At 44.0% G+C, this 14,157-nt stretch overlaps 1 protein-coding gene across 4 annotated transcripts in view; it reads left to right on the forward strand.

The window, feature by feature from the left end:
- The window catches only part of LOC106581700 (inactive dipeptidyl peptidase 10), a 318,157-nt gene that overhangs the window by 250,657 nt on the left and 53,343 nt on the right, over positions 1–14,157 (forward strand). For all 4 annotated transcript variants that reach the window (XM_014163942.2, XM_014163943.2, XM_014163945.2 and 1 more), the window contains exons 4-5: positions 7,181–7,275; positions 7,423–7,497. In XM_014163942.2, coding sequence (XP_014019417.1) covers positions 7,181–7,275; positions 7,423–7,497 — 170 coding nt within the window. The remainder of the gene's footprint in view (positions 1–7,180; positions 7,276–7,422; positions 7,498–14,157) is intronic.

The raw sequence follows: 14,157 nt of genomic DNA on the forward strand, positions 1-14,157 counted from the left end.
GCTATATACAGGGGGTTCCGGTACCGAGTCAGTGTGTGGGGGTACAGGTTTGTTGAGATACAGCCGCATCTCATAGTCACTTCATGAGATTTGTAAGTGAAAGAGGAATGTAGTGATATGAATTGAATGGAGATTCCCATCTTTCCATTTAGAGTTTCTGGCTCAACACAGAAATGCCCTTATCCAGATGGTGTGAGAAACTAATTTCCTTACAGACATGCTAACTTTGTTATTACTTTTGAGGTCGGAACAAACATGCAGCAGGATGAGGGGCAAGAACCATTTATCCGCCAGCTCAGGGACAAGCTCTGCTATTCAGTGTAATGTTCAATGTAATTGCATTGCTAGACTTTTTGAAACTTCATGTATTTGTGTTGCTTTAAAAATGTACAAATAAAAGGAAATGTATGGTTTAAACCTGTCTTTAATCTTTATTTGTTTTAGCTGTTAGTGATAATTCCCTAAGTGTTAATACCTTTGTGTTTACATTTTTAAGCCTTTATGTATGTTTTGAATGACCAAAGGTGTCTGACTTTATAGTAAGTACAGCGTCATATGATAAGGCATTTATGTATGTGTTATAAATTACCAAAGGGGATAACTTTAAATGAAGTATAGCATCATGCGATAGTCTTTATGGATGTGTTATGAATGACCGAAGGTGTCTCACTTAAAACAAAGTATTACAGGACACTACATAAAGTGTTAATAAATAGGTTATTAACGTTCTGCTGATTTATGAAGGTTCTCATTATCCACATGTTTCTGTAGAGTGTAAGAGGTATTTAAATGGGTTGATGGACCTGCAAAGCTTGTGTTTGGGTGTCAGAACCAAGATTTGGAGTGGTCCAACCTGAGACTACTGCAACACGTATTCCTCTTCTATTCCCATGCTGGAGACTAGGGCTTGATTACAACCTCAAATCAAATCAAATCAAATTTGTCACATACACATGGTTAGCAGATGTTAACGCGAGTGTAGCGAAATGCTTGTGCTTCTAGTTTCGACCATGCAGTAATATCTAACAAGTAATCTAACCTAACAATTTCACAACAACTACCTTATACACACACAAGTGTAAAGGAATTAATAAGAATATGTACATAAAAATATATGAATGAGTGATGGCCGAATGGCATAGGCAAGATGCAGTAGATGGTATAGAGTACAGTGTATATACATATGAGATGAGTAATTTAGGGTGTGTAAACATTATATAAAGTGGCATTGTTTAACCTGTTAGGGCTAGGGGGCAGTATTGACACGGCTGGATAAAAAACGTACCCGATTTAATCTGGTTACTACTCCTGCCTAGTAACTAGAATATGCATATAATTATTGGCTTTGGATAGAAAACACCCTAAAGTTTCTAAAACTGTTTGAATGGTGTTTGTGAGTATAACAGAACTCATATGGCAGGCCAAAACCTGAGAAGATTCCATGCAGGAAGTGGCCTGTCTGACAAGTTGTGTTTCATCTTGGCTCTTTTTATTGAAGACTGAGGATCTTTGCTATAACGTGACACTTCCTACGGCTCCCATAGGCTCTCAGAGCCCGGGAAAAAGCTGAACGATATCGCGGCAGCCTCTGGCTGAAACACTTTATCGCTTTTGGCAAGTGGCCGATCAGGGTACTATGGGCTTAGGCGCGTGCCCGAGTCGACCCCATGCTTTATTTTCTTTCGTTCGTTTACCTAAACGCAGATTCCCGGTCGGAATATTATCTTTTTTTATGAGAAAAATGGCATAAAAATTGATTTTAAACAGCGGTTGACATGCTTCGAAGTACATAAAGCATTCATAAACATGGCTCACTTAAAGGAAATATGAACATTTTATTTCAATTTTCCAGATGTAACACATAAAACAATTGCTGAGAACATCGGTGAAGAATCCTACTATTGAACTTTTTTCTGTTTGACTTTTATTGACTAGATTCAACAAAGATTCATATTCAATGCATTAAAATTAAATTACCAATTTCAGACTCACAGCTCGCAATAACTATTTTGTGAGTAAAACTAACACAGGGTGGTAAAGCTAGCTAGCATTTTCCCCTAGCAGCTAGCTAAGCCCCTGCCAATGTCAACACGTTATGTCATAAAATGAATTTAGATAACAATGGTAGCTATCTCACTATTTTAAGACTTACATTGTACTTTTTGCACATTATGAACCTGTAACAACAAGACACTTTAAGAGACAGAACATCCTGACGTTCTTTCCATTTTGGTTGCACAGACAGAGGAGGAGCGTGTGAGAGGGCAGAGGTCATTGAAATGTCACTTCCTGGTGAACTCGCTCTTCTACATGTGGCTTCCATTTTGGAAGTGATGTCACACTGACCTCGCACCTCTCACACTCTTCCTCTGCAGCCAAGATGGAAGCTACATGCTATTTCTGTGTCTTAATTTGCAGTGTTTATAAAGATTTTAAATGTGCAAAAGTGTGATGTAAGTCTCAAAATAGTGAAATGACATTGTTAATTAAATATTTCATACATTTTATAATGATTGTCACGTCCTGACCATAGAAAGCATTTATTTTCTATGGTACATTTACATTTTAGTCATTTAGCAGACGCTCTTATCCAGAGCGACTTACAGTAGTGAATGCATACATTTCATTTCCTGTGCTGGCCCCCCGTGGGAATCGAACCCACAACCCTGGCGTTGCAAACACCATGCTCTACCAACTGAGCTACAGGGAAGGCTATGGAAGAGTAGGTCAGGGCGTGACAGGGGGTTTTGTCTAGTTTATTTATGTCTATGTTGGTTCTAGTTTCTTTTTTCTGTGTTGGGGGTTTTGTCTAGTTTATGTATTTCTATGTGGGGTTCTAGTTTCTGTATTTCTATGTTTTTGGGGGGGATGATCTCCAATTAGAGGCAGCTAATATTTAAAGGGATGGCATTAGATAAATGTATAGTGCACATAAGGGAGCCACACCCAAAGAGTTTGTTAGGCACCTGCATACGGTAAGTCTGAATACCAAATCCTGAGAAGTGCTTAAATTAAAACACAGAAAAAGGGAACAGATTTCCTAAGTCTGAATCAGCCCTCTTAGGGATTACAACACTCCAAAATATACAAATATAAACAAATACTCAAACTCTGATAATAAACTTTATACTGTAGGTGGTTCATTTTGGCATTTGGTTTCTTATTGTCCTTATTGGGTCCGAAGTATTTAACACTCTTGATGAAGATGAGCAAAAAGGATGCCCCTGAAGCCAACACCTCGTGCTTATTATGGGGAGCACATGGTGTGGAGAGCGCCGAAGTACGAAGAGGTACGCAAGATCTCGCCCATGCGCACGCACAGTCCGGTGCGTGTGATCTCAGCCCCAAGCAAAGGCCGTGTTAGAGTGGGCATCCAGCCTGGAAGGAGGATGCCAGCCCAATACGTCTGGCCACCGGTATGCCTCTGAAGTCCAGGCTACAGGACACCTCCTCTACGCACGGCGACCATCAGGCCCCTGCATAGCCCAGTCCGCCCTGTACCAGCACCCCGAACGTACAGGGCTACTACTGCCATCCAGCCAGGACGGGTTGTGCAGGAGGTGAGCTCGAGACTTCCAGTACTCACCCAAGGCCCGGTGTATCCTACTCCTGCTCCTCGTAGAAGCCCACAGGTGCGTGTCTCCAGTCTGACTCCTCCGAAGCCAGCACCGCGCACCAGGCTTCCCGAGCGGCAGCTCAGTCCAGCTCGACCTATTCCTGCGCCACGCACAAGCCTACAGGTGCGTGTATCCAGTCTGGCTCCTCCGAAGCCAGCACCGCGCACCAGGCTTCACGAGCGGCAGCCTAGTCCAGCTCGACCTATCCCTGCTCCCCGCACAAGCCTACAGGTGCGTGTCTCTAGTCTGACTCCCCCGAAGCCAGCACCAGGCTCCCAGTGCGGCAGCCCAGCCCAACTCGTCCAACTCTTGCCCCTAGCACTAGCCCTGAGGTACGTGGGCCTAGTCTGGCGTCCCCTACGCCAGCCCCACGTACTAGGCCTTCAGTGCACGCGCCTCGCCCAGATGGCACAGCGACAGCATCTCGCCCAGAGTGCCCAGCGCCTAACCCCGACGACAGTGCCTCAGCCCGAGTGTCCGGCACCTATGCCCGAGAGAGAAGTGTCCCACGGCCAGAGTCGCCCTCCAGTTCGATGCGGCCAGAGTCGCCCTCCAGTTCGACGCGGCCAGAGTCGCCCGTAGCGAGGATCCCAAGTCCGAGGTCGACAAAGAGACCTCGCCCCAGAGTCTGCAAAGAAGAGGGGTGAGCAAGTGGTGGAGCGAGGGATACGTCCCGCTCCAGAGCCACCTCCGTAGGGACTAGTATGCGGGAAGGGGGGAGCGTTGCAGAGGCATCGTCGGTGACGGTGACCGCCCTCCCTTCCCTCCCATATAAGCTGGGGGGGGTGTACTGTCACGTTCTGACCTGTAAAGGTGTTATTTGTTAGTGTTTAGTTTGGTCAGGATGTGGCAGGGGGTATTTGTTTTGTGTGTGTGTCCATGTAGAGAGGGGTATTTGATTTATTAGTCCAGGGTTTTGGTTATAGTTTATTTCTAACAGAACAATGTTCTGTCAAGTCATTTGTATTTCTATGTTTAGTTAATTGGTGTTGGGGCCTCTGATTGAAGGTCCTATAATTAGGGGTGTGTTTGGATTGTGGGTAGTTTTGTGTTCTTCACCTGACAGAACTGTTAGTGTCATTTCTGTTAATTGTATACGTGTTTATTTTGTTTCTCCTTCTTATATATTAAAAAAAGATGAGTATACACTTCCCTGTTGCGTCTTGGTCCTCCACACACGACACTCATTACACCTTGATATCCTTCGTCTGCGCTCAAACCACAGGTTTTCAATGGGGTTTCAAGTCCGGAGACTGAGATGGCCATTGAAAAATGATGATTTTATGGCCAATAAAGAATTTCTTTGTGGATTTTGATGTGTGTTTGGGGTTATTGTCTTGCTGGAAGATCCACATGCAGCCAAGTTTCTGCTTCTTGGCAGAGGCAAAAAGGTTTTTGGCTAATATATCCTGTCCTGGTACTGGGTAAAGTTCATGAAGCCATTGACAGTCAACAAGGGCCCTAGGACCAGTGGAAGCAAAATAGCCCCATAACATCAAAGATCCACCACCACATTTTACAGTAGATATGGAGTTATTTTATACTTATGCGTTCTCATTTCGACGCCAAACCCATCACTTGTGTGCGTGGCCAAATAGCTCTATTTTCATGTCATCTGACCAAAGCACCAGTTCCAACCCCATACATACTAATACAAATGTATGAAATATAATTTGAGCATACAATATAGCTCACTATTTGAATTATTTCTTTTATGAAGTAATTTTTGCATACCTTTATCAAGGTTGTCAATAATTTCAGACCCCACTGTATATGGTCGTGGTAAAAACAAATATTTCGACCAGTAGTCTTGAGGCATCAGACTACTTGTTTTAGATGATGACATTTATGTCTGTGATATGCTCACAGAGGTTATGACAGGAACAAAATATGGGGCGGGATTGGGCCGTGAGGGCCCCATCAACCATCAATCAAACCCATGGTAACTACAGCATGGTGACAGGGCCCTGATTGGCTGTGAATGAGAAAATTGTTGACGGACAAATGAGACTGCTGAGAGGCGGGTATAGGTGATCAGCTCCCACTGTAGGAATCCAATATCTGCCGGGGTTGCCAGGTCTGCTGGGGTTGTCCTGTCAGTTACATAACCCCCAAATAACCTTTTGACAGAGATGAATAACTTCATTATGGGATGTCTGTCTGAGCTTGTTTCAGCACAGAACGTTATGGACTGTCTTCCATCTTTGTTTTGTTGCATTTGATCATAACTCATATATGAATTAGTGATTAGCAATGCATGGTATCATTTGCTCAATGTGTGTGTGTGTGTCTGCCATTTGCAGTACTCCCTTGCTGGATGACATTTCAGGGTCATGTCTGCGTATGACACCACATAGCAGAAAATGCTGTGGCATTCAACAAGAACACAACACAACAAAATACAAGCTACATACAAGTATTTACACACCTTGACTTTTCCACATTTGGTTACAAAGTGGCTTTAAAATGGATTTTAGAATTTTTTTGGTCAACGATCCACACAAAATACATGTGGAAGAATATTTGTAACATTTGTAAAAAAAAATAAAAAAAATAATAATAATTATTAGATAAGTATTCAACCAACAGAGTCAATACATGTTAAAGTCACATTTGGCAGCGATTACAGCTGTGAGTCTTTCTCAGGAACTTTTACTGTCTTCTTGGTAAGCAACTCCAGTGTAGATTTGGCCTTGTGATTTAGATAATTTTCCTATACCATCCATGCTCAAAGGGATATTGAATGTCAGCTTTTTTTTTTACCATCTACCAATAGGTGCCCTTCTTTGCGAGGCATTGGAAAACCTCCCTGGTCTTTGTGGTTGAATCTGTGTTGGAAATGTACTGCACAACTGAGGGACCTTACAAAACAGGAGGTTGATGGCACCTTAATTGGGGAAACGGGCTTGTGGTAAAGAGTGGAGTGAGTGGAATGCTATCAATAAATGGTTTCCAGGTGTTTGATGCCATTTTATTTTCTCCATTCCAGCCATTATTATCAGCCGTTCTCCCCTCAGCAGCCTCCTGTTCTATTCCACAACAAAATGTGGAAAAGTAAAGGGGTGTGAATAGTTTCTGATGGCACTGTGTGTTTCATTCCTTAGGCACAGAAAGCATATCCCATCAATAGAGAACATGCAGATTTTAGTATTTTTTTTTTTTTTTACTTAAGGTGACTAATTGTTTCTATACACTATTAAATTATTATTTGGCTTCATATATGTTGATCACAGTGCAGTCACACGCTAATGTGTATGAATGGAGTCAGTGCCGTCATGTTACTATTGTTATTTGATTTTCCAGAGACAAATGATGTGACAAGGTACTGGACATTCTGTCTTTGCTATGCTGAAGAAAAACAAGGAAATTGGGATAGAATGGAGACTTTTATTGTCAAAATGTTGGCAACAAAGCCTTATACAAGGTACAGTTCTGGTTTTGACAGCCATCCAGCCTTGCATTCAAATGGCAACAAAGGCCTTGCAATTTCTTCTTAGTAGAAAATCGACAGAGGAATTGTTTCAGAAAGACATGTTTTTTCTTATTTGTCTCTCCTTTCATAGACTCAGAAGTGATCTACAGGAATCGCGATGGCCACGTAATCAAGTTTAACATCCTCACCAATGAGACTGAAATTGTACTGACAAACACAACATTTGTAAGTGAAAACCCTTTACCATCTGAACATGCATGCACACAGACTTACACATAAACATATACCCTGCCACTCAAAGTGACATGTTAGCAAACGGATATACCGACTTAAAAATGCTCTCACTCTCTTTTCCTCTTCTTTGTCTTGTAGGTCAATTTCAATGTTGCAAAGTACTCCGTTTCCCCGGACTTGAAATATGTGCTCTTTGCCTATGATGTTAAACAGGTAAGCTCTATTATCTTTTTACTTTAATGCTCTTAATCCCCCCACACACCATTTGCATCTCTCTCTCTCTGTTTCTCCCTCGCTCGCTCTCTGTCTCTCACACATTCTATAGCGCACTATTAAATCTTACAATAAGCTCAATCTTAAAGGCATGCATACTAGACCAGTGTTTCCCAACTCATGTCCAACAGCACTCCATTTTTGTTGTAGCCTCAGACAACTGATTCAACTCATTGAGGGCTCGATGATTAGTTGACAACTTGAATCAGGTGTGCTTGTCCTCCAAAAAGTGTGTGCTGTTGTGGGTCCTCGAGGACTAGGGTGTATTCATTACAGAAACTTTTTACCATTCCAAACCAAATGGAAGTAGAGCTAAACAAGGGTTTCTATTGGACAAATTCAGGTAGGTCCCTCCCTATTTTGTTCCGTTTGCTTCAGTCTAAGAAACGTTTTACAACAGAATTGGCAGTATAAATACACCCCTGTAGTTGGCGAACATTGTACTAGGCTACCATACAAGCCAATACACTACAACACACACATCTTGAAGTCAGCCAACTATATAGTGGGCCTGTTGATCAAACACCCACACTCAGACCTTTTTTTATTTAAAATTGTTTCTCCTATAATCACAAGCTTTCCATCAGAAAAGTGAAGATGCAAAATGAGATACGCAAATTGGACCCTGTGTTCAGGAAGGGATCAACTATGAGAATTAGCGACAAGGAGATTAATCTTAATTTATTTGCATATTTCACATAAGGTCTTGTGTGTAATTATTTTGCTGGCTAATAATAAGCCTGTGCCCTGTGTTGTCCCTTTCTTTTGACGTGTAATGTTATGTTGTATTTCATAGAAAGACAAGCTCAGAATTGATTACGAAGGATATATATAGAGGCTGTCATTTGTTCATCATTTAATTATATGTTCACAGTATATGTTTAGGCATCTACTGTATGAACAAAATCTATGGGCCCTTGGGAAATTGTTTAGTTGAACAAACAGGGCAATACCGGTACAGTATGTTGGAATGAAAATAAAGCACAGAATAACGTTGTGGCATTTGAACAAGTATGTCCACATCAACTGCTGTAGATTGAAGTTGTTGACAGAGTTTCCCCCTGGAAATCTCTGGAAGTCTCACCTACAGTAGCTCTAAGATTACACGCCTTTATCTCATTACTGAGGTATCCAAGAGCGATTAAGCTTTATAAACACTCGTAATCTCTGTGTCAATCGTGACAATAGGATATGTTTTCTTTGCTGGTAAACATCTTGTAATGCTCTTCCAGGTTTTAAATCCTCCAGGTCTATGTTGATCCAATGCATTGTGTTTGCAATAATAATTAGAGAATGAAGTATATAAACCAATGATGTATATAAACCCTGGATTGTTGATGCTATGTATTGGCACTCCCCAGAAGGAGCAGTTCGACATAGGATTTAATGGAATCAATTAAATGTTCCAAGGACAAAATTACTTGTATTTAAGTATTTTTGTGTTGTAGTGGGGATGGAAACATTAGTAATCTCCAAAGATGATTATTTAAGGAAAATGTTTTTAGATACTTATTCATTTAAAAATGTTCTGTTTAGCTCACATAATATAATTTAAAAGTACGCAGTAACATGTCTGTAATAAAATAAATGTGGCAAAAACCAATGTAGACATTAATAAATGTTTATAGCTTTTCTATAGCTTCCAAAATATTTTTTACAATGGTGTATGCATTAACCAAGACGGAGGCACCATGGCTTCAACACAGTGTCCCCTATCTGTCATATAGTGTAAATATAAAAAAATCGGTTGTACCTCACAAAACAAGGGTGTATAACCGTGATTTATGTTTTTATTTTTATTTATTTAACCTTTATTTAACTAGGCAAGTCAGTTAAGAACAAATTATTATTTACAATGACGGCCTACCAAAAGGCATCCTGCGGGGACGGGGGCTGGGATTAAAATATATATATATTTTTTTAAATAACATAAATATAGGACAAAACATACATCACGACGAGAGACAACACTCCATAAAGAGAGACCTAAGACAACAACATAGCAAGGCAGCAACACATGACAACACAACATGGTAGCAACACAACATGGTAGCAGCACAAAACATGGTACACACATTATTGGGCAGTGACAACAGCACAAAGGGCAAGAAGGTAGAGACAACAATACATCACGCCAAGCAGCCACAACTGTCAGTAAGAGTGTCCATGATTGAGACTTTGAATGAAGAGATTGAGATAAAACTGTGCAGTTTGAGTGTTTGTTGCAGCTCGTTCCAGTCACTAGCTGCAGCAAACTGAAAAGATGAGCGACCCAGGGATGTGTGTGCTTTGGGGACCTTTAACAGAATAGGATTGGCAGAACGGGTGTTTTATGTGGAGGATGAGGATGCAGTAGAAATCTCAGATAGCGGGGAGTGTGGCCTTAGAGGGTTTTATAATCAAGCATCAACCAGTGGGTCTTGCGACAGGTATACAGAGATGACCAGTTTACAGAGGAGTATAGAGTTCAGTGATGTGCCCTATAAGGAGCATTGGTGGCAAATCTGAGGGCCAAATTGTAAAGAACATTTAGCCGCTCGAGAGCACCCTTACCTGCTGATCGATAAAATATGTCTCCGTAATCGAGCATGGGTAGGATGGTCATCTGAATCAGGGTTAGTTTGGCAGCTGGGGTGAAACCAAGTCTATATTTAACTTTAGCCTGCAGCTTTGGTATGTGCTGAGAGAAGGACAGTGTACTGTCTAGCCATACTCCCAAGTATTTGAATGAGGTGACTACCTCAAGCGCTAAACCCTCAGAGGTAGTAATCCCACCTGTGGGTCGAGGGGCATTCTTCTTGCCAAACCACATTACTTTTGTTTTGGAGGTGTTCAGAACAATGTTAAGGGTAGAGAAAGCTTGTTGGCCACTAAGAAAGCTATGTGTGTCACAGCTGTTAGAAGGAGCGGACCAAGATGCAGCGTTGTCGTAGTTCCACATATATATTTAACCAGTCAAACCGAATGCAACAATTAAACACATCAAAATATACACAAAACAACAACCGTGATGCAGGAGGATCAAATACACTCACTACGAATAATCACCCACAAGCATAAGTGAAACAAACATCAACTTAAATAGGACCTCCAATTAGAAACAATGACAACCTGCTGCCTCTAATTGGAGGTCATGCCAAACAACACCAACATAGAAATGCAAAACTAGAAAACTGAACATAGACATACAAAAACAGACAAACACCCCCTGTCACGCCCTGACAGGGGGTGTTTGAAGGCTCTGTGCTGCAGACCGCCGCTGAAGGCTCTGGGCTGCAGACCGCCGCTGAAGGCTCTGGGCTGCAGGCCGCCGCTGAAGGCTCTGGGCTGCAGGCCGGCGCTGAAGGCTCTGGGCTGCAGGCCGGCGCTGAAGGCTCTGGGCTGCAGGCCGGCGCCGATGGCTCTGGGCTGCAGACCGCCGCCGATAGCTCTGGGCTGCAGACCGCCGCCGATGACTCTGGGCTGCAGACCGCCGCCGATGACTCTGGGCTGCAGACCGCCGCCGATGACTCTGGGCTGCAGACCGTCGCCGATGACTCTGGGCTGCAGACCGTCGCCGGAGACTCGGGGCTGCAGACCGTCGCCGGAGACTCGGGGCTGCAGACCGTCGCCGGAGGCTCGGGGCTGCAGACCGTCGCCGGAGGCTCGGGGCTGCAGACCGTCGCCGGAGGCTCGGGGCTGCAGACCGTCGCCGGAGGCTCGGGGCTGCAGACCGTCGCAGGAGGCTCGGGGCTGCAGACCGTCGCAGGAGGCTCCGGACTGGGAGGCGTCGCTGGAGGCTCCGGACTGGGGGGCGTCGCTGGAGGCTCCGGACTGGGGAGCGTTGCTGGATGCTCTGGACTGTGTTGCTGGAGGCTCCAGGCTGAGAAGCGTCACTGGAGGCTCCGGACTGAAGAGCGTCACTGGAGGCTCCGGACTGAAGAGCGTCTCTGTAGGTTCCGGACTGGGGACCTTCGCTGCAGGCTCCGTGCCATGGATCATCACTACTGGTTCCGCGTCATGTATTATCACTGGAGGCTTTGTGGGATGGATCATCACTGGAGGCTCCGGGCCATGGATTATCACTGGAGGCTTTGTGCCATGGATCATCCCTACAAGCTCCGGGCCATGGATCATCACTGGAGGCTTCGTGCCATGGATCATCCCTACAGACTCCGGGCCATGGATCATCACTGGAGGCTTCATGCCATGGATTATCGCTGGAGACGGCGGACCATTGACCATCACTAGAGGCTTCCTACGGGGGTGCTGGAACTGGTCTCACCAGACTGGGGAGACGCACTGCGGACCTCAAAGCAGGCACCGGCCTTACCGGGCTATGGAGGCATACTGGAGGAAGAGTCCGCGGAGCAGGCACAGGGAACACTGGGCCTTGGAGGCGCACTGGAGGTCTGCTACGTGGGACTGGCATAGGAGGCGCCAGGCTAGTAACACGCACCTTCGGGCTAGTGCGGGGAGCAGGAACAGGACGTACTGGGCTATGGTGGCGCACTGGAGGAAGAGTGCGCGGAGCAGGCACAGGGTACACTGGGTCTTGGAGGTGCACTGGAGGTCTGGAGTGCACGGCCTGCACAACCCACCCTGGCTGAATGCTCAACTCCGCTCAATAACTGCAGGGTGCAGGCACAATTCGCACCGGCCTTTGAATGCGCCCTGACGACACAATGCGCTTCACCGCAAAATACGGTGTCTGCTCCATCACATGCTCTCCACAGTAAGCACGGGAAGTTGTCTCAGGATTCCATCCTGACTCTGCCCAACTCCCCTTGTGCCCCCCCCCCCCCCCCCTAAAACTTTTTTGGGGCTGTCTCTCAGCCTTGCCTTACAGTGCATATAGTGCCTCGTAGTATCGTCGCTCCTCTTTCGCTGCTTTGATTTCCTCCCTCGGACGACGATACTCCCCAGCCTGCCTCCAGGGTCCTTTACCAGCCAAAATCTCCTCCCAAGTCCATTCCTCCAGATACTTCTGCTGCTCCTTACCACGCTGCTTGGTCCTTCTTTGGTGGGTGATTCTGTCACAGCTGTTAGAAGGAGCGGACCAAGATGCAGCGTTTCCGTAGTTCCACATATTTATTTAACCAGTGAAACCGAATGCAACAATTAAACACTTCAAAATGTTCACAAAACAACAACCGTGATGCAGGAGGATCAAATACACTCACAACGAATAATCACCCACAAACACATGTGAAACAAACATCAACTTAAATAGGACCTCCAATTAGAGACAACGACAACCTACTGCCTCTAATTGGAGGTCATGCCAAACAACACCAATATCGAAATGCAAAGCTAGAAACTGAACATAGACATACAAAAACAGACAAACAGCCCCTGTCATGCCCTGACCTACTCTACCATAGAAAATAACCACTCACTATGGTCAGGACGTGACAGTGTGGTAGAACATTTAACACAAAATCCGGGGAGGGGCCAGCTGAATATAAGACTGTATCATCTGCATATAAACGGATGAGAGAGCTTCCTACTGCCTGAGCTATGTTGTTGATGTAAATTGAGAAGAGCGTGGGGCCTAGGATTGAGCCTTGGGCTACTCCCTTGGTGACAGGCAGTGGCTGAGATAGCAGATTTTCTGACTTTATACACTGCACTCTTTGAGAGAGGTAGTTAGCAAACCAGGCCAAAGACCCCTCAGAGACACCAATATTCCTTAGCCGGCCCACAAGAATGGAGTGGTGTACCGTATCAAAAGCTTTGGCCAAGTCAATAAAAATAGCAGCACAACATTGCTTAGAATCAAGGGCAATGGTGACATCATTGAGGACCTTTAAGGTTGCAGTGACACATCCATAACCTGAGCGGATACCAGATTGCATACCAGAGAGAATTCTATTGACATCAAGAAAGCCAGTCAGTTGATTATTGACAAGTTTTTACAACACTTTTGATAAACAGGGCAAAATAGAAATAGGCCAATAACAGTTAGGATCAGCTTGATCTCCCCCTTTAAATGAAGGACAAACCATGGCTGACTCTCCTTTATCTAACCACATTGTCCGATTTCAAAAAGGCTTTACAGCGAAAGCAAAATATTAGATTGTCAGGAGAGTACCCAGCCAGAAATAATCACACACCCATTTTTCAAGCTAGCATATATGTCACAAAAACCAAAACCACAGCTAAATGCAGCACTAACCTTTGATGATCTTCATCAGATGACACTCCTAGGACATTATGTTATACAATACATGCATGTTTTGTTCAATCAAGTTCATATTTCTATAAAAAAACAGCTTTTTACATTAGCATGTTTTGTTCAGAACTAGCATACCCACCGAAAACTTCCGGTGAATTTACTACATTTTAGTCATTTAGCAGACGCTCTTATCCAGAGCAACTTACAGTAGTGAATGCATACATTTCATACAATTTCATAATTATTTATTTTTTTTATTTTTTTTTGCTGGCCCCCCGTGGGAATCGAACCCACAACCCTGGTGTTGCAAACACCATGCTCTACCAACTGAGCTACAGGGAAGACTACTAAATTACTCACGATTAACGTTCACAAAATACATAACAATTATTTTAAGAATTATAGCTACAGAACTCCTTTATGCAATCGCGGTGTCAGATTTT

The sequence above is a fragment of the Salmo salar genome, chromosome ssa21, assembly GCF_905237065.1.
Source record: "Salmo salar chromosome ssa21, Ssal_v3.1, whole genome shotgun sequence".
NCBI classification, from domain to species: Eukaryota; Metazoa; Chordata; class Actinopteri; order Salmoniformes; family Salmonidae; genus Salmo; species Salmo salar.